This window comes from Danio rerio, chromosome 10, assembly GCF_049306965.1.
Source record: "Danio rerio strain Tuebingen ecotype United States chromosome 10, GRCz12tu, whole genome shotgun sequence".
Taxonomy (NCBI): Eukaryota; Metazoa; Chordata; class Actinopteri; order Cypriniformes; family Danionidae; genus Danio; species Danio rerio.
In genome coordinates this window covers 44,057,041-44,081,249 of record NC_133185.1, presented here as the reverse complement: position 1 = coordinate 44,081,249, position 24,209 = coordinate 44,057,041, and the positions used below count along the sequence as shown (strand labels likewise).

The following is a 24,209-nucleotide window of genomic DNA, read 5'->3' as shown; positions in this document are numbered from 1 at the left end:
AAGTTGCACTGGCGTCAAGAATTTCACTCATAAATAATGTCAAATAGGCTATAAATTATAGACTGTGAAATGGCCCAAATAGGCAAATGTCTTACATGTATTATACTGTAAACATGTATTTTAATTCCCTTCATAAATCCTGAACATTTTAGGAATTAAAAACATGTAAGAAAAAAAGCTCATTTAAAATTAAAGCAAGATTCACAGTAAATAATATTTATTATAAGCAGAAAAATGTAAGAGTATTTAGCTGAAACCGTGGTTTTATTATAGCATTCTACACACACACACACACACACACACACGCACACAAATATTTTGTCTTTTTTCTTCGGCATAGTCTCTATTTCAGAGGTCATCACAGCGTAATAAACCGCCAACTATTCCAACGTATGTTTTACGAAGCAGATACAACCCAGTAATGGGAAACTTTGTGCAACCCAGTAATAGGAAACACCCATACACACTCTTATACATTACGGCAAATTTTTGCTTACCCAATTTATCTGTAGCTCATGTCTTTAGACTGTGGGGGGAAAACAGGGCGTAGGAAACACACACCCTACACAAATATGTTTGTGTGTGTATATATATATATATATATATATATATATATATATATATATATATATATATATATATATATATGTAACATACAAGTTCATGTTTAAAAATTCACATAAATGCAACATATATCAAAATATTGCAAAATTGACATGTTTTTCAATCAATAGAATTACAAACATGTACATATATGTTTGACATTTATGTTTATATACTTATATCTATGTTCTCATATGGACATATATTAGATTTCCTTATGGGCTTGGTGAAATTCCAAACACTTCAAGAATAAAAAAAATGGCAAATGATAATAATAATAATAATAATAATAATAAAAAAAAAATAATAATAATAATAATAGCACCTCTGGCTCAGAACTGTTTGTCCAAGGCTGTGAATTAAAGGTAAAACATTGCAAATAATGTTCTGTTTCTTGCACAGACCAATTGTTTCATCATGGGTATGAATTTTGCTTTGCCTGTATTTGTTCTTCTGACTTTCAAAGTGCTGCAAGTCCTTGACTTCCATTTTATGAATCACCAAAGACCACAGCTTTGGCTTAAACTCTGGTGAGTAAATTAAATGTAAATTTTGTTTGGTTAAACTATGATAGGCAACAAGGTGGCTCTTACATACTTATATAAAATATAACTATTATTGTTATTGCAGAAATTAATCCTAACTGTAACTGGAAAAAAAAATGTAACACAACTGGAGTGATATGCAATCTTTGGCATGAATATGAATTTCTTTAGAGCGAAGTTATATAAACAATATTCAATACAAAAAGGATGTTTTATAGATTTATCTGTTGTCTTAGACTTGACACATGGCAGAGAATTAGGTTTAAGTCTTACCTCACTGACTCGTCATCTTTCCTTTTTACATCCAACAAAAAATCTATCAGGAGCCATTCTCAGTAGATCACTATCATATTATTTAAACTTTAGTTTTGTCCACTTGCAAAACTCACTGTGTGCCATAACCTCAGCATAAAGGGCTCTTACGCTGGTTTCACAATGCATGAGCAGCAAGTACTTTTTTCAGTGTAGAGAAGAGTTGTGCATCAAGGTCCAGGTAGAGATATGTGTTAAAAGCAGGGTTTGTATGTTTTTCTGCGCACATGCAGAGATTCGTCAGTTTGCTTTTTGATTATACTACATTGCTTTCACCGGTGTTGGTTCGGTTGCACATAAATAACATATTTATTAAGGGATTACCACTTTTAATAAATACACTTTGCACATGAGGTAAATCATATCTCAAAGCATTTACTGGGGCACTGGCGATTTTGGGTCTAGCGATGCCCCTGGTTAGCACTGTCACCTCACAGCAAGAAGGTCGCTGGTTCGAGTTTGGGCCAGTTGGCTATCTGTGTGGAGTTTGCATGTTCTCCCCATGTTGGCGTGGGTTTTCTCCCACAGTTTTCCCCCACAGTCTAAAGACATGCGCTATAGGTGAACTGAATAAACTAAATTGGCTGTAGTGTATGAGTGTGAATGAGCCTGTATGGGTGTTTCCCAGAACTGGGTTGCAGCTGGAAAGACATCCGCAGTGTAAAACATATGCTGGATAAGTTAGCGGTTCATTCTTATGTGGCGACCCCTGATTAATAAAGGGGCTAAGCCGAAGAAAAAATGAATGAATGAATGAATGAATCTATGAATGAATCAACTTTGATTTCAGCATCCCATTCAACATCCCCATAACTGAAAGCCTCTTACAAAAAAAAAAAAAGGGCCACAGCGCATTTCAGATCCAGAGACTTTTAACAAGAGTACAGTAATTTGCAGTCTATGTTTGAGCATAATTCAATTATGGAAGCTTAACAAGAATGAAGCATCACTTGTGTGAGTGAAACACACCATTGGCGGTTTAATCGTTAATGAGAACAGCTGCTCGTGACAGCTGCGGGATCAATCTTTGAGACAAATTAGTTTGTTTTCCTTTCTAAATCATACCAGTTACAATGATCGTGAGGCACAGTATAAAAAACAACATGAACAAGCTACTTGAAAGAGATTACAGATCAAAATTAGATACATTTGTGCACCATAATGCCAACATTAGGACCTTCAGCACACATATATTGTGGTGTGTTGGCAGTGTGATCCTGCTTTTCTTTTTCCACACCTAGACTTTTGTTTCAGACTTTTGTCTCGTTAGTCCAGTTAGCGCAGTTCATTTGGCATATGTGAATCCAGCAATCGCGATCAGATCCGCGGCAAAACAATCACTCCGAGATCAATTGAATGAGTTTGTCAAGGTTCATGTAGAGAAAAGGAGCGAGGACTCAGATGTAGAACTAAATAGATTTTTTATTTATAGTAAAAATAAAATAAACAGCAAAACAGTAAACAAAAAAAAAACTACCCAGAGGGGGAAAACACTAGTAAAACAAACAAACAAACAAACTTGCCTGGGCAGGCAGATAGGGATTAGAGCTGGAACACACGACAGGACAAGGAGAGAATTGATGACTAACTGGCACAGGACAGCAGACATGAGGAGAATATAAGCAGAATTAAAGTAATTAACAAACAGGTGGACCGAAACCAAAACCAACAGGACTGAGATGCTGAGAATGAAACAGAGCGATGCCGACAGAACAAAACACAAACACGAGTATAGAACGCACGGCACACGCAGACCCCAGGCCTGCATCAAGCTACAGCGTGCACGGTCCAGCGTGCGCGCAACCACAACGATGCGCATATAGAGACACACAAGGACAGAAAACGAGTGCTCGACCCGAGAAAACTTAAGCCGAGCACCACAAACAGGACAAGACAGAGCCAGTGTCCGGACTCAGCCACCAAAACAAGAATTTACAAGACCAGATTGGCAGAACTCTGACAGAGGTGGTCTCGGCTCAATTGAAATGAACTCTGGAGTGGATCGATTGTAGTAAAAAAGTTATAAGATCCGAGCTCGGCTATATCACAGTGTTTTATGGATATGTAATAGGCATACGACCACATGAAGAGAGAATTTTGAGTAGGGCGGGAGGTCATTCCAGACATCCCAAGTCTCCCGGAAGTTTCGGGAGTCTTCCGCAAATGCAAAGAGACTCCTGGATGCCTGAAAACAAGTGATAATCTCCCGGAAATCACCCGTCTCCCTTCCGGTCCTCAAATACGTTGCGCACCCTTCTCACTTTTCTCCACCGCATCCCTCCTCGCTCTTCAGACACGTAGCACGCACCTTGTCAAACACCAGTCCTAGACATTATTGTGGTCCTACACATTAACAGATATTCATCGGCATAAGCTTTGAACCAGTCTTAATGATGACGGAGGTCTGGGATAATGTTCTGTCCTGTTGCCATTAATAAGGGACTTCGTCAAGAGCAACATTAAGACACCTGACAGCTGTCAGGAATTGTGTTGTTATTATTACAGTGTTTAATGTATCCCAAGTAAAATTGGCCATATAAAGCCTTACTGGTATGTAGTGACAGAATACTTGTACCTGTATACTGTACTGATGAACAGAATAATTTTATATAAAAACAAAACATGAAAAAAAAAAAAACCTGACCCCAAACTTTTGACCGGTATTGTATATGCACATTTATACATACATACACACATATATGTACATATGTACATATATGCTGTTGTTTGAACTGCACCATCAACACCAATAGGTTACCAGACACATCCATTGCTATATATATATATATATATGTGTATGTGTGTGTGTGTATGTGTGTGTGTATGTATATATATATATATATATATATATATAAACACACACACACACTACTGGTATATATATATATACACATATATATATGCAATCTATGTATGTGTGTGTGCAGAGCTCATTTTTCTGCTTTGTGTCCTTGACGGGTGTGTGTGTGAATCTGCGTCTCCTCAGGGGATCCTGACTCGCCCTCTCTCTCCCTCTCTCTCTTTCCTACTCCCTCTCTCTCTCTCCCTCTCCCTCCTCCCAAGAGAGGCTGCCTGCATCTCCCTTTCACCTGGACACGTTTCCATGCCAACAGCTCCGTCCGGCCGGCTCTCCCTCAGCTGTCAATGGAGGACCAGAATAGAACAAACATCCACGATTGATTTCCAGAGGAGCGCAGTTGCGAGCCCGAGCTCAATATCTCTCTCTGGGAAGATGACGCTGGTCATTCTGAGCCTTTTTAGAAATGAAGAAAGGAAAAACTGCGAGATGAAAGAAAAAAATAGTGCAAGAGGAAAAGAAGGAGTGTGTTTACTGAACGCATGGCTGGAGGGGTTTGTCAAACTAATCAGTTTAATTAGGTCACGAGGGGTCAGGATTGACAGTTTGCTTTGTACGGCTCTGTGACATTTGACCCCAAACTATCAAACCAAACATAAATCTGTGAATCGGAGACACGTTTGCCGCATGTTCAGCGCAGATACAGGGATATGATCCAGTTTCCCTGATGCAGACAAAAAAATGTCTCCAGAGCAAAATATAGGGCAGACTGGGGTGAGGTGTTAGGCTTTCACAAGTGAATATGTATAGCTGAATCCTAATATAAATATAGACAGAGAATCTGAATCTATATACACAGTATAATCCATCCTATATAATCAAACATGCACACAAAATAATAAATGCAATTTAAAATACACGATGCCAAATATGTAAATGCTTGTTGTATTATTTAGAATATTTATTATTTAACATGATATTTATAGAAATGTGTATTATAAAAATGACATGCAATAATGTGAAAAAATAATATGATGTATGAATATGAATATGATATGATGGTCACTCACTGGTCGTGTATTTAATTATATTTATTGTTAGCCTTTTTAAATAAAAAGTTACAAACAAAACAAAGCTATGGTAGGTTTCTGAGCCATCAGTGCCAATAAACCATGTTTATTTTTCAGAGTATATAATGGCAGTGATGCAGCAGAGAGCCTCGTCTCATGGCTGTGGTCCTGCAGGCGCTCTGAGGACACCCATCATCCCGTATCGCATCAGGACCGCTGTGTGAGGGATGTAGGCCAAGACCCTGCGCCTCGCTGAGCCGCCGGCAGATCACATGCATGTGTACAGCAGCCCACGATGCACTGGGGTAAACAGCGAGCGACTGGTTAAGTGGCGTTCAGTTCAGCCTGATCTCCTCCTTTACTGCACCATTGGGCTTTTCTGGAGAACGAGCCGCAACATAGCAGTCGGCCAATCAGAACGAAAGAGGGGCGGGATTATGGTAAAATGGCCTTTGATGGGATCCTCCTTTATGTTTTGAGTCTCCCTGCTGTTCTTTTTATCATTTGGATTTGCAAAAGTGAGAACCAGTGTGTATGCTTGTGTTTTTAAGCTCTTTATGGTCAAAAATAAACGGTGACTGAAATTATTCTAACGAATTTTTCATTGCATTCTGATAGGACAACACACATTTGATTTAGCCGGACAGTTTCTAATATATTATACATTGTATATAAATTATATTGTACAGACTGGCAAAAAAAAATCTAGAAAATTTGCTTTCATTTTATATTATGTGTTCATATATGGCCAAATATATAAATTATTATTATAGTTTTCAATTGACGAATTGGATTTGTGTATTTTTGAATTGTATTTTTAATTGATGAATTCGATTTGTGTATTTTTCAATCATGTTTTGAATTGACGAATTAAACTTGTGCATTTTAAAATCATGTTTTGAATTTATAAATTGGATTTATGTATTTTTGAGTCGTGTTTTGAATTTACGAATTGGATTTGTGTATTTTTGAGTCATGTTTTGAATTTATTAATTGGATTTGTGTATTTTTGAATCATGTTTTGAATTGACGAATTGTATTTCTGTATTTTTCAATCATGTTTTACATTTACATTTAGTCATTTACGAGACACTTTTATCCAAAGCGACTTACAAATGAGGACAAGGAAGCAATTTACACAACTACAAGAGCAACAATGAATATAGGCAAGTTTCAGGTCTGTAAAGTCCAAGAAGAAAAGTATTAGTAATTTTATTTTATTTTATTTTATTTTATTTTATTTTATTTTATTTTATTTTTGAGTACAGTTCGTGGTATATCCAGAGAGGCAATTGCAGATTAGGAAGTGAAGTGGAGACTAAATAGTTGAGTTTTTTGTCGTTTCTTGAAAAGAGCGAGTGACTCTGCCGTTCTGATGCAGTTAGGGAGTTCATTCCACCAACTGGGCAGATTGAACGCGAGTGTTCGGGAAAGTGATTTCTTCCCTCTTTGGATGGAACCCAATATTTTTTTGTTTTGAATTGAACAATTGTATTTGTGTATTTTTGAGTCGTGCTTTGAATTTACGAATTGGATTTGTGTATTTTTGAGTCGTGTTTTGAATTGATTAATTGGATTTGTGTATTTTTGAGTCGTGTTTTGAATTGATTAATTGGATTTGTGTATTTTTGAGTCGTGTTTTGAATTGATTAATTGGATTTGTGTATTTTTGAGTCGTGTTTTGAATTGATTAATTGGATTTGTGTATTTTTGAATCACGTTTTGAATTGACAAATTGTATTTCTGTATTTTTCAATCACGTTTTACATTTACATTTAGTCATTTAGCAGACGCTTTTATCCAAAGCGACTTACAAATGAGGACAAGGAAGCAATTTACACAACTATAAGAGCAACAATGAATATTGGCAAGTTTCAGGTCTATAAAGTCTACGAAGGAAAGTATTAGTAATTTTTTTTTTTTTTTTTTTTTTTTTGAGTACAGTTAGTGGTATATCCAGAGAGGCAATTGCAGATTAGGAAGTGAAGTGGAGACTAAATAGTTCAGTTTTTTGTCGTTTCTTGAAAACAGCGAGTGACTCTGCCGTTCTGATGCAGTTAGGGAGTTCATTCCACCAACTGGGCAGATTGAACGCGAGTGTTCGGGAAAGTGATTTCTTCCCTCTTTGGGATGGAACCCAATATTTTTTTGTTTTGAATTGAACAATTGGATTTGTGTATTTTTGAGTCGTGCTTTGAATTTACGAATTGGATTTGTGTATTTTTTAGTCGTTTTTGAATTTATAAATTGGATTTGTGTATTTTTGAATCAAGTTTTAAATTGACGATTTGGATTTTTGTATTTTTGAGCTGCGTTTAGAATTTTTGATTGGATTTGTGTATTTTTGAGTCGTGTTTTGAATTAATGAATAGGATTTGTGTATTTTTCAATCACGTTTTGAATTGACGAAATGGATTTGTGTATTTTTGAGTTGTGTTTTGAATTGACGATTTGGATTTGTGTTATTTTTTAGTCGTGTTTTTAATTTACGAATTGTATTTGTGCTTTTTTTAATTATGCTTTGATTTGATGATTTGGATTTGTGTATTTTTAAGCTGTGTTTAGAATTTTTGAATTGGATTTTTGTATTTTTCAGTCATGTTTTGAATTGGCTTTGTACATTTTTTTAACCATATTTTAAATGGATAAATTGGATTTGTGTATTTGAGTCGTGTTTTGAATTCACAAATTGGAATTGTGTATTTTTGAATCATGTTTTGAATTGATGAATTCAACTTGTGCAGTTTTGAATCGTGTTTTAAATTGACAAAATGGATATTTGTATTTTTGAGTCATCCTTTGAATTGACGATTTGGATTTGTGTATTTTTGAGTCGTGTTTTTAATTTACAAATCGGATTAGCTTTTTTTTAATCGTGTTTAGAATTGATGAATAGATTTTTTTTGTATGTTTGAGTTGTGTTTTTAATTTGCGAATTGGATTTGTGTATTTTTGAGTCGTGTTTTTAATTTACGAATTTTACTTTTGTAAATGTGAATTGTGCTGTGCATGTTTGAACTTTATTTCCTAAATGTATTATTTTTGAGACTGATCTTGCTCTATATACTTCTGACATGATTTTTCACTTATGTAGAATGAATAAAGATCTTTTTTCTGAAACGGGCTACAGTAGAAACTACACTACGGACATGGATCGTTTTCACTTTAAATCACACTAGTGTAAAAGCAGCCCGAGGGAGAGTCAAGTTACGACAGTGAAGCCACAACAAACAAGCACCGCAGTGTTTCACCTGTCGGCCCGATCGATCGCACGCGCTTGTGTGAGTGTGTTTGCAGGATGAAGAAGCGCGGCTCTGCAGGGAAGCTCCTGCTGTGTGCTGATAAGAGCAGGGTGTGAAAATAAGCCTCTCTAACATCACACTCTGATCAAATGAAAACGCCGCTGCACAGGCAGACAGGGAACAGTCGGATAACCCCACATTAAAACAGTTCATTTAGCTGCTGTGTCACACGCTGGATGAAAACACTGGCAAATCACATGCATTTCACTGTTCAATGGAGTCACATGAGCGTGTGTGAAGGTTTCACTGGGTTTTATTGAAACGTCTTTGGTGTAATGAAACATGGTTGATGATAAATCATACACATCATAGTTTAGGCTTTTATTATATATAGTTCAAATGATTTATAATAATATTTTTAATTATAGTCACTAACTATAGCTCTAATAATATCATATTATTTAACATCTAATTATATAAAATATGTTTATTCCTTAATTTATTAATTTCAGTTGGCTTAGTCCATTATTTATTAGGGGTCGCCACAGCGAATTGAACCGGCTACTATTCCAGCATATGTTTTATGCAGCGGATGCCCTTTCTGCTGCAACCCAGTACTGGTAAACACTACACCGATTTTATATAATATGTTCTTATATTTTATTAATTATTCCTATATGAAAGAAACGTTCTTATATTTAGGCAATTAACATATCATAATTTAGGCCACTGGTTCGACCCTTGGCTCAATTGGCGTTTCTGTGTGGAGTTTGCATGTTCTCACTGCATTCGCGTGGGTTTCCTCCTGGTGCTCCGGTTTCCACCACAGTCCAAAGATGTGGTACAGGTGAATTAGGTAGGCTAAATTGTCTGTAGTGTATGAATGTGTGTGTGTGTGTGTGTGTGTGTGTGTATGTGTGTGAATGAGTGTGTGTGGATGTTTCCCAGAGATATAATATAATATAATATAATATAATATAATATAATATAATATAATATAATATAATATAATTTAATATAATATAATATAATATAATATAATATAATATAATATAATATAATATAATTAATATAATATAACACAATATATTATTATATAACAAAATGTAATATATCATAACATTTCTGTTAAATCATTGTTAAAATAAAAATTCTATATCAAAGAATTCATATAAAATAATTACAATTATTTGTAGATATAAAATAATAAAATAAATATAGCATAATAATATTATAATACAATAAACACAATTTTCTATACTATTATACTATTAATTGGCAAAACCAATCAACCATTGACCTCTGATATGCATATAATATAACATACACATATACAGTTGAAGTCAGAATATTCGCAATCTATCTATCTATCTATCTATCTATCTATCTATCTATCTATCTATCTATCTATCTATCTATCTATCTATCTATCTATCTATCTATCTATCTATCTATCTATCTATCTATCTATCTATCTATCTATCTATCTATCTATCTATCTATCTATCTATCTATCTATCTATCTATCTATCTATCTATCTATCAGAGGAAACGGGGAGAGCATGCAAACTCCACACAGAAATGCCAATTGACCCAGCCGAGACTCGCACCAGCAACCTTCTTGCTGTGAGGCAACAGTGCTAACCACTGAGCCACCTTGTTGCAGGTTGCATGTTTACTGACTTTAAAAAAGTCATATAATGTCATCTTATATTATAAAAGTCATATTATGCATGTAAAAGGGGTTGTGTCGATCCTTAAATCAACCCATTTGTTCCTGTTCAGTAACATAGATGCCATCATGATGGACTTCCAGTAAATAATCTGAAGTAATACCTACTGCTCTCTTCCTCTGTGTACTGTATGTGTGGTAACAGAGTGTAACAGAGAGTGGGTGGAAACAGAAACACACACACACACACACATTAAGCACATTGAACGCACACGCTTTTCCACATGTCAGCTCCTACTGGAGTTCACAGTGTAATGAGGGGGAAAAAGGTTTTTGGCTACTCGTGGATAAACACCCACACGAGTCTGAAGCAGACAAAGAGACTTCACTGCAGAAACACTCTCACCTGACACACAATACACTCTTCTTCAAGCCCTAGATTTACTATAATGTTGCATAAAACGTCTCTTAAGCCTTCTCAAAAAAAGCCTTGCAGTTTCATTGGCTTTGCAAGAGTCCAAGAAAATCACGATCAAGTGCATAAATCAAACATTTACTGGTGTATTCCCCTAAAGCCTCCAATATTTTAGTTATTGTAGTTACTTATATTGTATATTCTTCCAAAAGTGTTCATTTACTGATAGTTTTGTGTTGCCTGTGTGTCATATTGATGCTCAAAGTAGCCACTGACTTATATTTAATAAATGTTTCAGCTAAAACTCTCCTCTAATGTTCCACTGAGTAAGAAATCACCGTTTTAACATTATCTTAGAGAGTTTGTAGAGTGAGTAAACACACAGTGCTTTTTCATCTTTGTGTGAACTACCCCTTAAACCCAAGCCTTTACATTCGAGCCTGTGAAGGACAGATGCTTCTCACTGTATACATTTTAAAGTTTCTATGTTATAAACTTTTAAATGTTCCTTATTTTGCTTTGAATGACTTATATAGCAGATTTACATCCATTCATGGTAAAAAAAAAAAAAAACAAAACAACGATAACACTATAATCTCAAAATATGCATTGCAATTCATTGCATTCTCTCAATGTCTAAAGCAGCTCCAGCATCAAGGACCCAGATTTTCTAAACCCCGCCTTTCTCATGGCCCTACTTCTCTCTGATTGGTCAGACTACGTGCGCACCTCGCAAAACAGACAAGGCTTTTATACTTGCCGCGTTCGCCGTTGTGATATTCTTTAAAACGACAGGGGGGTGTAACAAAAAGCTGACCTTAAAATCAGACGGATAAACAGAGAAGTAAAAAGTTTCCAGAACTACGTCATATGTTCCTTAACTATAGTTTTGTAACTAATAATTTTTTTAAATTCACAATTGTATATATAAATCAGTGTATACATCTTTTGCTTTTTAAAAACTTATACTTCAGGTTTTTCCAAACCTTTTAACTTTCTCCTTTCCCACGGCTGTTGCTATTTCTAGCCAAGAATTATTGATCATTAGGTTATCTCTGTGATCAGGGATCATAAAGATGTCTGTGCAGTAGTACTGTTTCAGGCAAAATCTCTTCAAAGTATTTCATATTCAACTCTAATCAAACGCGGTGCCATACGCTCGAGTGTCAAAAAATGGCGTGTGCACCGCCAGCCGAAATCATGTTGTGTGCACCCAAATCGAACATCCGCAAACTCCGCGATGACGTCACATTTGCCACGCACACTCACACGAACAATCGAGCGCATTGAGTATGGCTTAAGGCTGATTTATACTTCTGTGTCAGACGCACACGTATGCTACGGCGCAGCCTACGCATTGACGCATAGCCCTACACCTTGGCCGTAAGGGTTGCTGACGTGCACTTCTCAAAAAATTTACCTACATGTAGCAACGACGCGTAGCGCAAGCTCTGTGATTGGTCGTCTTGGTAGTGCTGACGAGTCTGGGCGGGACCGAGAGCCGCGCGAGCCAGATGGAGCGATTGTTTGGAAAGATGGAAAGTTTTGTTTTGTGTTTATCTCATGGATAAAGTTGTTGCACGTCCGCCGGTTCCAGCCAAAAAATGAGTGAGTTTGAACCACTTATACATTAAGGTAGCATTCAAGCATTCACTCGACACAGAAGAACATTAACACCTTTCTGCCAACTAGCGTTTCGGAAGTGTTAATGCAGAACGACAGAAACAGCGCGCAGAAGTATAAATGCACAGCTACGCGCGTTGTACGCGCCGTAGGTCACACCGATCATTTGAAGTATAAACCAGGTTTTAAGACGCTTCAACACACATCACTTCCGCCTGACATTTATTTTCTTTCTGGCTCTTTGAAACGTCGTGGCAAAATGTCGAGGAATAGCATGGAGCTTTTTAATGGCCTGACAATGAGTTGGAGTTGCTACTTCGAGTAACACATGAACACAAAGTTGCGAAAGAGAATGAAAATATAGACTGGGATACGTGCTAAAACAAATACGTCAAAATACTGGACTGCTTTAAAGAACAGTGTCCTGCTGATGACGCTGCTTACTCTCACAGTAAGGACAACATCACTAAACTCATAATCCCAACAAAATTAAAGGCTATAACGCTTAAGGTCAGATACGCGGTAGATTCTGGAAAAAAGAGCAGGCATGGAAGAGTAGTACTGTTGAGAGCATCCAAAACAAATGCTGCAAGACGTGGTCCACCATTTTTGCTGTGTCACATGACAAAAAAATGCATCATCGTTTTCGAAAGCCTTCGTTTTCACAGTCCATACTACAACACGAAAGCATTGTTTTCATATTTATACACTTTGGAGAGCGTTTTCAAAAAGATACGTTTTCATTACCTAAAAACGCGCCTCAGTGTGGACGGAAGGGCAAAACGGAGACAAAAATATGCGTTCTCAAATGAAAATGTATTAGTGTGGACATGGCCTGAGAGACAACCATCAAATTCAACATATTATAAATGTTATCATTACTATAGTTGCACAATAAAACACAATAGATTTTTGTTTTGAACCAAATATGTATTGCACGGACCATAATGCACAAGAGCTCATGTTATCACCTGCATTATTAGTTATTAAATTACTTGTTATTGATGCAGAGAGAAAAAAAAGAAAAATAAATTGCAGACGGCCCAAAATAAGTTGTGTAGAATTATTATGAAAGTTCGTCCACTGACACTTTTAAATAAGGAACATTATAGTCAAAGTATTTTTTAAAAGTTGAGAAGAGGGTAAAGTTTTTAAAATTAGTGATGCTTTTTAAGATTTTAAAGAAAATGGTCCCAAAATATTTCTTAATTATTACGTTTTAGTCAGCGAGGTGCACAGACGTTCTACAAGAGCACGCAGCAGGGATATTTACCCATATAGATTCAAGAGTGAATCAGGTAGAAATTATTTTTTGTGTACGAGCTCTGCTGCTTGGAATATTTTGCCCACTATTTTTAAAGAGATTCAAATTATTAAAAGGGAAATTAAAAAGTGGTTGTTTAACAGTTGAAGTTTTTTGTTGTGCCGAGTTGCTGAGCTGATAATGTTTGCACTCCATTTATGATTTGCTCGTCCATTTTTTTTTAGAATATCGAGGACCACAATGGAAATAAGCCTGTGGCTTTTTTGTGTATTTTATCCTCGACAGTTTTTAAAATATGTATGAATTAGTCTTACTGGACTTGTTTGTATATTTTTGGTAAAATTGTCAAATAAAATCAATCAATCAATCAATCAAGAGGCCTCCCCCCCCCAACCCGATACAAACATTCACCTCAATGAGGGAAAGGTAGTGCTTATATTTGAAGTTTGCAAATTCTACATTTAAACTTGGTGAATTTGCCATCGCTTTGTCTCGTGCTTGTAGGTGTTTACCACTGACTGTGTGTGAATACACGCTCTACTGGTAGTGTCCTCTCCCAGCGTTGTAACGGGGAAACAGTAATTAATTTGAATACTCGTTACTGAAAAAAGTATCGCTGTTTGTAACAGTTTATTTATAGTGTCGTTATTCCCATTATTGTGCATTATTAACATCCAATTAAGTTAATATTAGTCAACGCACTATGAGTTAACATGAGCCAACAATGTATTTTTATTAACTAAGATTAACTAACATGAACAAACACAGTAATAAATGTATTTTTCATTGTTTGTTCATGTTAGTAAATACATTAACTAAAGAAATACAACCTTATGGTAAAGTGTTACCGAAGGGTTGAACCGTCAAAATAATGATCTGGGAATTCAGTACATTATTGTTTCTTACTTTTCACGTTGAGGTACATGGACTTGCTGACATCGGCGCCCACGTCATTGCTGACCTTGCACAGGTAATAACCTGCGTCCTCCTCCAGAACGTGCTTGATCAGCAGCGAGCCGTTCCCCAGCAGCTGCACCCTGAAGCCGGAGTTCAGAGCGATGGGCTGAAACTGGGGCACCCCCGCACCTGCACACACACAAGAAGACAGACTTCAGTTCAGAGAAGAAGTCTTCAGAACTTCCGTGATATCATACTTGCTTTTTTCACTACTGGCAATATTTGAAAAAGGGTTTTCGGGGAGGAATAAGTCTCATTGCTATTATTATTATTATTATTATTATTATTATTATTATTATTATTATTATTATTATTGTTTATTATTATTTTTGTGATATTTATGATAAAAATATATGATTATTCTTGATTGTCAACAACAATAATAATAATAATATTATTAAAATAATAATGATAAAAATAATAATTATTATTGTTGTTGTTTTTGACAACAGCAACAACAACATTATTATTATTATTGTTAGAGATTTTTCCTGGATAGAAAATTGCTTTAAAATGTAAAATAATAATAGCTTTGATATTAATGAATAAGCATATATTGATTATTATTGGTTGTCAACAATAACTTTAATAACAATGACAATAGCAACAACAACATTAATGACAACAATTATTATTATTATTGTTTCTGTTGTTGTTGTTGTTGTTGTTATTATTAGTATTTTTGTTATTATTATTATTATTATTATTATTATTATTACACATTTTCCTAATTAGAAAATTGTTTTAAAATGTAAAATAATAATTGTAATTTTCTGCTTAAAATTATTTAGATTATTCTTGCTTGTCAACAACAATAATAAAAAACTAAATAGGCATTAAACTCCCAGAGATCAGGGGCCTGTTTCAGTAAGGAGGTTCAAACAACTCAGAGTTTAAACGTGAACTCTGAGTTGATTTACCGAGAGATTAAAAACTCAGAGTTTTCGGTTTCAGAACAGCTGATCTGAGTTGGGTCAATCAACTTCGAGTAGACCAAAGAGTTAAGCGCGCACACCGTGACTTTAAAAAGGCATTATCAATGGAGCGCAGACATTACGAGTGACTATGGCAATATCTTATAAAAGAGATCACCATTTCTTTCCCCAGCTGAACTTGATGTTCTCATGCAAAGTTATAGCAAATATGAGTGTATATATTTGAAAAGAAGCAACCATCAGTGAAGAAGAGACAGATAGCGTGGAAAACAGCTGCTCAAGTTAATGCCTAATTTCACTTTTTAAGTATTTAAATATTTAAGTATAATAAAATAAGTAATGTAATTTGTGACGTTTATATTTTTTTTCTAAACTTTTTTATACATTTATTAGTTTTAAATGATTTAACAGTGCACTTGTGTGTCTGCCTTTTTTATTGATCAAGTGATAGAGGTTAATATAACATTTAGAAGGTAAGCAGTACTAAAAATAATTTTTAGAAAGAATAATAATCCCATTAATCTAGTTACACGCATGTCGAAGGTGAATTTAATTTAATTATTTATTAAAAAAAGATAAGCCATTCTCGTACAGTTCTTCTGTGTGTGACTAAAATGTAGGCAATAGCTATGTTTCCATCCAAATATATTACATAAATGTATGTGCAAAACTGGAATATTGCATAAAAGATGCGAATAAAATTCCATCCAACGAGTCAAAGAGAAAAAATCGTCACTTCCTGATTAAACTGGCACCAAATATCAACAGTAAAAACAGAATTTATTGTGGTAGAAGAAGCTGCGTCAATTAATTCTTTATTTAGCCTAATTAATGTACTTGCGCCTCGATGTCAGAAGACAATGCTGAAACACAATGAACACGTGGTGGCGTCTGAAGCCATGAGACGCGGAAACTCTTGACACGCACCAGACGTTCGGAGGTAATTAATAATATACACTAATACTGAAACAGTTATGGCATTTTAGAATGACTAAAACAATATTTAAGACGTGTTACAGTGTGCTCAGCCTGCTGGTTTGTTCATTTACACACATTTTCATTATCATATGATCATGATCTTTTTTTTAATGTACATACTGTAATTTGTTCAGTAAAAGTGTTTCCATCGTAGTTTATGCGCACATTTTCTATCGAATAAAAGTTTATCCTACTCAGTTATGCGTGTTTTTTTATGCATATTTTAAAAAGTTATGTGCATCATGACGTTTCTATCAATCGTTTTTATGCACTTATCCAAAATGAGCATTAAAAAAGGTGGGTGGAAATGTAAGGCTCAGGTGAGAAATACCGCTTCATCTTAAAAAAAAGGGGAGGAGACCGACAGAAACTCTGAGTTTAGAGAATAAAACCTGCTTCTCACCAGGTTAGATTCACAGAGTAAGTTACCACAGTAACTGACTCTGAGTTAAAGTTACCTCTCTTTTAGAAACAGGCTTGACTTACCCTGCTTTCTCGAGTTTAACAAACCTGCCATTTTGAAACGGAAAACCCAGAGTTTCTCTCATTTCAGGGTTAAAATACTCTGAGTTTTCTGTTAACCTCCTTTCTGAAACAGGCCCAATATGTATATTATTATATTAGTCCAAGGTAAAAGTTTTTTAAAGCTATTACTTTGCCTTTACTAATTTTTTATTAAATTTTCCAGCAAAAATGTTTTTAAAAAATTCATTTAAGAAATCACAGCATATAATAATAATAATAATAATAATAATAATAATAATAATAATAATAATAATAATAATAACAATAACAACAACAATAATAATAATAATAATAACAATAATAATAATAATAATAATAATTATTATTATTATTATTATTATTATTATTATTATTATTATTATTATTATAAAATTATTATTTTGATAAAATGATTTACAGTAAATAAATAAAAAATCTATGAAAACTACATTTCAGTGTACAGCCCATTCCTACATTCATTCCCCACTGAAAAAGTAGTCAAATTCATTCTTAAATCAGCTTTTTTTGTTATTAAAAGAAAAATAAACACAATTCAAATGTCATTCTTTAATAACATATTACTTATAATTTACTATCGCAAGCAAACATATGATGATTAAGCAATGTTTATGTATTCAACAAGACCAAATAAAAAAATAGGTAGATGTGGGTGAATCTCGGTACCTTTGGAGTATTTCCACTCAATAGTGGGCCTGGGCTCTCCATCCGCAGAGCAGTTCAAGATCACTGATTTCCCATAGATTCCATCCTGGTCCTGAGGCTGGACTTTAAACCTTGGTGGAACTACAACAAAACCTCATTCTAGTTGCATCTTTGACCGTATCTACAGAGCAATGCTAAAAGAAAATGTATACATTCATGCATCAAAATTCTCAAAAATTCATATTCAATTCAGTATTTATATTAGATTGCGAAGGTGTGCGCTGCAAACAGAAAAAATAATAAGCAATCATAGTCGCATCTACAGAACAAAATTATTAGCCCCTTCAGTGAATTTTTTTAAATATATTTTCCAGATGATGTTTAACAGAGCAAGAAACATTTCACAGTATTTCCTATAATATTTTTTCTTCTAGAGAAAGTTATATTTGTTTTATTTCGGCTAGAATAAAAGCATTTTTTAAAAAAACATTTTAAGGTCAATATTATTAGCCCCCTTAAGCAATATTATTTTTGGATAGTCTACAGAACAAATTATCATTATCCAATGACTTGCCTAATTACCGTTATTAACCTAGTTAAGCCTTTAAATGTCAATTTAAGCTGACATTCAGCTGATAAGCTGAATACTAGTATCTTGAAATAAATCTAGTCAAATATTATGTGCTGTCATCATTCATTCATTCATTTTCTTATCGGCTTAGTCCCTTTATTAATCTGGGGTCGCCAGAGCGGAATGAACTGCCAGCATTTTTACGCAGCGAATGCCCTTCCAGCTGCAACCACTCTCTGGGAAACATCCACACACACAGACACACACACACACTCATACACTACGGACAATTTAGCCAACCCAATTCACCTGTACCACATGTCTTTGGACTGTGGGGGAAAGCGGAGCACCCGGAGGAAACCCACACTGAAAAAAATGATTCAGAGTTGATTCCTTGGATTTACTGTACTAATTTTTTTTATGTTAAGTGGTCGTAAACAATTTATTTGTGTTCAATTTAAACAAACAAATTAAGTTGAACATTATTAAATTTAATTTGTTTGTTTAAATTCAACACAAATAAATTGTTTGCAACAGCTCTGCATGCAACACTTTTTTCAGTGCACACGAATGCAGGGAGAACATGCAAACTCCACACAGAAACGGCAACTGAGATGAGGTTAGAACCAGCAACCCAGTGACCTTCTTGCTGTGAGGCGACAGCACTACCTACTGAACCACTGCGTTACCATTGTGCTGTCATGGCAAAGAAATCAGTTATTGGAAATAAGCTATTAAAACTATGTTTTGTTTAGAAATGTGTTGAAACAGAAATTGGTGGAAAAAATACACAAGTGGGCTAATAAATATAACGAACTGTATCTACAAAAAAAGAAAATGAAAACACCAGGCGGAATACCGATACAGTGGGCTTTTTCTCAATTCATTGGGATCAAATCTGGAAATCAATAAGAATCAAAATTTACAAGCAGAATCGAAACTGGAACTAAAAACCAGGCGGGACACAGATACAGCTGGCTTTTTATTTTCTGCATTGGGATCGAATCTGGAAATCGATAAGAAACAAAAGCGCTAGCCGCATTCGTATCCTGCCTGGTTTTTAGTTCCAGTATCGATTTTGCTCATCAATTTTGTTTCTTATCGATTTCCAGATTCGATCCTAATGTAGTAAATAAATAAAAAGCTATAGCTTTTTATTTACTACATTGGGATCGAATCTGGAAATCGATAAGTAACAAAATCGATAAGCAGAATCAAAATTGAAACAAACACCAGGCGGGACACAAACACGGTGGGCTTTTTCCTTATTTAATTTATTGGGATCACATCTGGAAATCAATAACAATAAAAATCGATAAGCAGAATTGAAACTGAAACTACAATCCAAACGGGATACGGATATGACAGGCTTTTTCTTTATTTACTTCAATAGGATCAAATCTGGAAATCACTAAGAATCAAAATCAATAAGCAGAATCGATACTGGAACTAAAAACCAGGTGGGATACGGATACAGTGGGCTTTTTATTTACTACATTGTGATCGAATCTGGAAATGGCTAAGAAACAAAATCGATAAGCATAATCGAAATTGTAACTAAAACCAGGCGGGATATGGAAGCAGTGGGCTTTTTCTTTATTTAATTCATTGGGATCAAATCTTAAAATCAATAAGAATCAAAATCGATAAGCAGAATCGAAACTGGAACTAAAAACCAGGCGGGATATGGATACTACGGGCTTTTTCTTTATTTACTTCATTAGGATCAAATCTGGAAAAAGCTAACAATCAAAATCAAAAAGCAGAATTAATACTGGAACCAAAACCAGGTTGGATATGGATACGGCAGGCTTTTTATTTACTACATTGGGATTGAATCTGGAAATCGCTAAGAACAAAATTGATAGGCATAATTAAAATTGGAACTAAAACCAGGCGGGATATGGATACAGTGTTCTTTTTCTATATTTACTACATTGGGATCGAATCTTAATCTGGAAATTGCCAAGAATCACCCTCAATAAGCAGAATCACAACTGGAACTAAGAACCAGGCAAGATATGGATACGGCGGGCTTTTTCTTTAATTACTTCATTGGGGTCGAATGTGGAAATCGCTAAGAATCAAAATCGATAAGCAGAATCGAAATTGTAATCAGAATTGAAAAAAATCTGACAAAACCAAACATTATTAAACACTGGTGTTACCTCTGACGATGAGCTGGCTCTGGTATTTGACCACGGCGGCATCGTTCTGGGCGATGCAGGTGTAGGTGCCGTTGTGGACGCGCTGCAGGTTGGAGATGCGCAGGGAACTGGTGAAGTCGATGTTGTCGATGGTCACACCCAGGCTGGCGTTGATGGACTTTCCGTCTTTTTCCCAGGTGATGGAGATGGGAAGGTCACCAGATCGGACAACACACGGCACAAACACGCGGTGGCCGATGGAGTAACGAGGAAACTCAAAAGGCTGGATGAAGGGAGGTACTGAGGACAAACAGAGAATATTGGTAAACAATCTTACTACAGATCAACAGGACTTGTCAGCCATTATATTATGTTAATGGTTAATTGGTACATTTGTTTTTGGTGTACCAAATTAATACAGTGTTGTTTTAGCCACTACACATGAAGAATGTCATTGTATGTGTTTGTGTAGTGCAGTCCCAATATTTAGGGGTTTATTTGAAGCACTCTGTTTTTACACTCTGTTTCAAGTGGAAGGAGTAGGAATTGGTGTTATTAATGTGATTATTAAACTCAGTGTACCTTTGACCGTGACGTGGACGCTCTGGTTCTTGAAGAGCTGCGGCTGCACCTGCACATGGCAGCTGTACTCGCCCTCATCCAACTCCTTCTGCACGTTCAGCAGCTTCAGCGTGCCGTTGTTCTCAAATGCTCGCTGACGGTCATTGAAAGGGAGGAGGTTGGAGTTTTTGAACCATTTGATGGAGTAATATGGGTAGCCAATCACATGGCAGTGAATGTACATGTCCCACCCAGCTATGGCAGTGAGGTTTTTCATTGGTCGAATGTCGGCGGAACCTTAAACAGAAACACTTCTCTTTAAAAGAACATTGACATTGCGATGGAAGTCGAATTTGCAGAAAATGTAGCAAAGAAAACAAAAACATGTACATTTAAGGTTCATGGATGAGGGCCTTTCTAACATCGAAAGAAAACAGAAGGAGACAACACAAAAACAAGATCACACTCTCCTTTAGTAGGTAAAACAAATACTATTAAAGTCAATAAGACGTGTTTTGTATCTCCATTATTTACAATGAAATCAACCAGTTATAGGATAATATTTACATTAACTTTAAGCTTTGAACTTTAAACTATCTTGCTGCTCATCGAGGCCCTATATTCACCCACCGGTTGAGAATCCCTGGCTTCTTTCCTAAACCTTTCCATATTTTAAGGAACTGGATGCAAGCAGAGAACAGCTGTTTAATAAGCATACAGCACCATCTGCTGTTAAAAAAACTAGTCTAGAGCACCACCTGCTGTTTAAACTTAGTCTAGAGCGCCATCTGCTGTTAAAAAATAGCCTAGAGCACCGCCTGCTGTTTAAAACTAAGCCTAGAGTGCTGTCTGCTTTTTAAAAAACTAGCCTAGAGCACCGCCTGCTGATTAAACTTAGCCTAGAATGCTGTCTGCTTTTAAAAAAACCTAGTCTAGAGCACCACCTGCTGTTTAAACTTAGCCTAGAGCGCCATCTGCTGTTAAAAAATAGCCTAGAGCACCGCCTGCTGTTTAAAACTTAGCCTAGAGTGCTGTCTGCTTTTTAAAAAACTAGCCTAGAGCACCGCCTACTGCTTAAACTTAGCCTAGAGTGCTGTCTGCTTTAAAAAAAAAACTAGCCTAGAGCACCACCTGCTGTTTAAACTTAGCCTAGAGCACCATTTTGCTGTTAAAATGCTAGCCTAGAGCACCGCCTGCAGTTTAAACTGAGCCTAGAGTACCATCTGCTGTTAAAAAAACTAGCCTAGAGCATCATCTACTGTTAAGGACTAGCATAGAGCGCCATTTGCTGTTATAAACTATCCTAGAGCGCCATCTGGTATTAAAAACTAGCCTAGAGCGCTGTTTGCTATTAAAAAATATAGCCTAGATCACCATCTGCTGTTTAATATTAGCCTAGAGAGCCGTCTGGTATTTAAAAACTATCCTAGAGCACCATCTTCTGTTAAAAAATAGCTTAGAGTGTCACTTGCTTATAAAAACTAGCCTAGAGCTTCATTTGTAGCTAAAAACTTGCCTAGCGCATCGATTGTGGTCAAAAACTAGTCTAAAGTCATCTGCTGCTAAAAACTAACCTAGAGCATCATCTGCTGCTAAAAGCATGCCTAGTGCATTATCTAGTATTAAAAACTAGCCAAGAGCGCCATCTGCTATAAAAACAAGCCTAGAGTGTTGCTTTCTGTGAAAAACTAGCCTAGAGCATCACCTGCTGTTTAAACTTAGCATAGAGAGCCATCTGTTGTTAAAAACTAGCCTAGAGCACCATTTGCTGGTAAAAACTAGCACAGAGCACTGTCTGCTGTTAAAAACTAGCCTGGATCGCTATCTGCTGTTAAAAACTAGCATAGAGCTCCATCTGCTATTAAAAGCTATACTAGAGCAACATCTGATGTTAAAACTATTCTAGAGTATTGTCTGCTGTTAAAAACTAGCCTAGAGCACCATCTGCTCGTAAAAATGATCCAAGAGCACTGTCTGCATAGAGCTCCTTCTGCTAATAAAAACTATACTAGAGCATTGTCTGCTGTTACAAAATAGCATAGAGCACCGCCTGCTGATAAAGACTAGACTAGAGCAGCATCAACTTTTAAAAACTAATCTAAAACATAGTCTGCTGCTAAAAAACTTGCCTAGCGTGCCATCTGATGTTAAAACTAGCCTAGAGAGCAGTGCCTGCTTTTAAAACATAGCCTAGAGCACTGTATGCTGTTATAAACAAGTCTACATCGTCATCTGCTGGAGCGCCGTCTGCTGTTTGAAACTAACGTAAAGTGCCGTCTGCTGTTAAAAAAATTGCCTAGACCACTGCCTGCTCATAAAGACTGACTAGAGCGTCGTCTGCTAATAAAGACTAGGCTAGAGCGTCGTCTGCTGATAAAGACTGGAATATAGCGCCATCTGCTGTTAAAAACTTGCCTAGAGCACTGTCTGCTGTTAAAACTACCATAGACCGTCATTTGCTAGAGCACCGTCAACAAATAAAAAAGTTGTCTAGAGCGCCACCTGCAGTTAAAAACTACACTAAAGCATCGTCTACTGTTAAAAACTAGCCTGGAGCGCCACCTGCTCTTAAATCTAGCCTGGAGCATCATCTGCTGTAACTTATCTCAGAAGCAATGGAGAATCGATGTCTCAAACTATATATTTTTTGCTACAGCTCTATAAAATAAGTCTTTGGAAACACAGGGGAAAACAAACACACACTAAGCCAAATAAAAGAGTGACTCTGACCCAAAAAAAGCAACCAAGCAAACTTGAACTAAAAGCCGATGTTAGTCAGGCCCTCGTCTCAAGCATGAACTTGTGATGAGCAGAATGTAATACATGTGTGTGTTTTGGAGGAGCCGATCTGACAAGCACCTCTTACGTTTATTCGAGCCTGGTAGGAGACCGTCCCCGCCGAGTTATTGCATGTGCAGCGATAGACCCCGCTGTCCCGGACCTGGATGTGGGAGATGTTCAGGTAGCTGACCACGTTCCCCTCTGCCGTTATGCTGTGAACGATACGGTGGCGACTGTCTTTGGCCACAACCTCATCGTCCAGCGTCCAGGTGATGGCCGGCTGCGGAGTTCCCTTTACATGACACGTCAACGAGACAAAATCATTGGGACCAACAACTTTCTCACTGAAGGCGGACAAGATCTTCGGCGTTCCATCTGCAGACAGGAAGGATTTTATAACATGTTAACCCAGTTGTGTACTTTTGGCTCCCAGTTACATTCAGAATAAATTTTAAAGTCCACATGAACTGAAAGCTGCGGCCATTGTTTTTTTTTGTTTTTTTTCGTATTGTGACGCAGTTCATAGAGAAACATAAAGAAATAAATACTTGCAATCTTAACTTTTAAAC

At 36.2% G+C, this 24,209-nt stretch overlaps 1 protein-coding gene across 12 annotated transcripts in view; it reads right to left on the bottom strand.

Moving 5' to 3' along the window:
- dscama (Down syndrome cell adhesion molecule a) overlaps nt 1-24,209 on the bottom strand; it is a 185,024-nt gene that overhangs the window by 47,593 nt on the left and 113,222 nt on the right. For 5 of the 12 annotated variants that reach the window (XR_012385960.1, XR_012385959.1, XM_073914132.1 and 2 more), the window contains exons 7-11: nt 23,726-24,015; nt 20,881-21,156; nt 20,320-20,598; nt 17,602-17,721; nt 14,450-14,629 (exon numbers count right to left, since the gene is read on the bottom strand). Coding sequence is in view for 7 of the 12 variants with exons in the window: in XM_073914132.1 (XP_073770233.1) it covers nt 14,450-14,629; nt 17,602-17,721; nt 20,320-20,598; nt 20,881-21,136 (835 nt within the window). In the remaining 5 variants the exon portion in view is untranslated. Of the gene's footprint in view, nt 1-14,449; nt 14,630-17,601; nt 17,722-20,319; nt 20,599-20,880; nt 24,016-24,209 lie in introns of those variants that run through there. The other 7 variants (XM_021479191.2, NM_001030224.2, XM_068223821.2 and 4 more) reach the window with 4 other exon arrangements.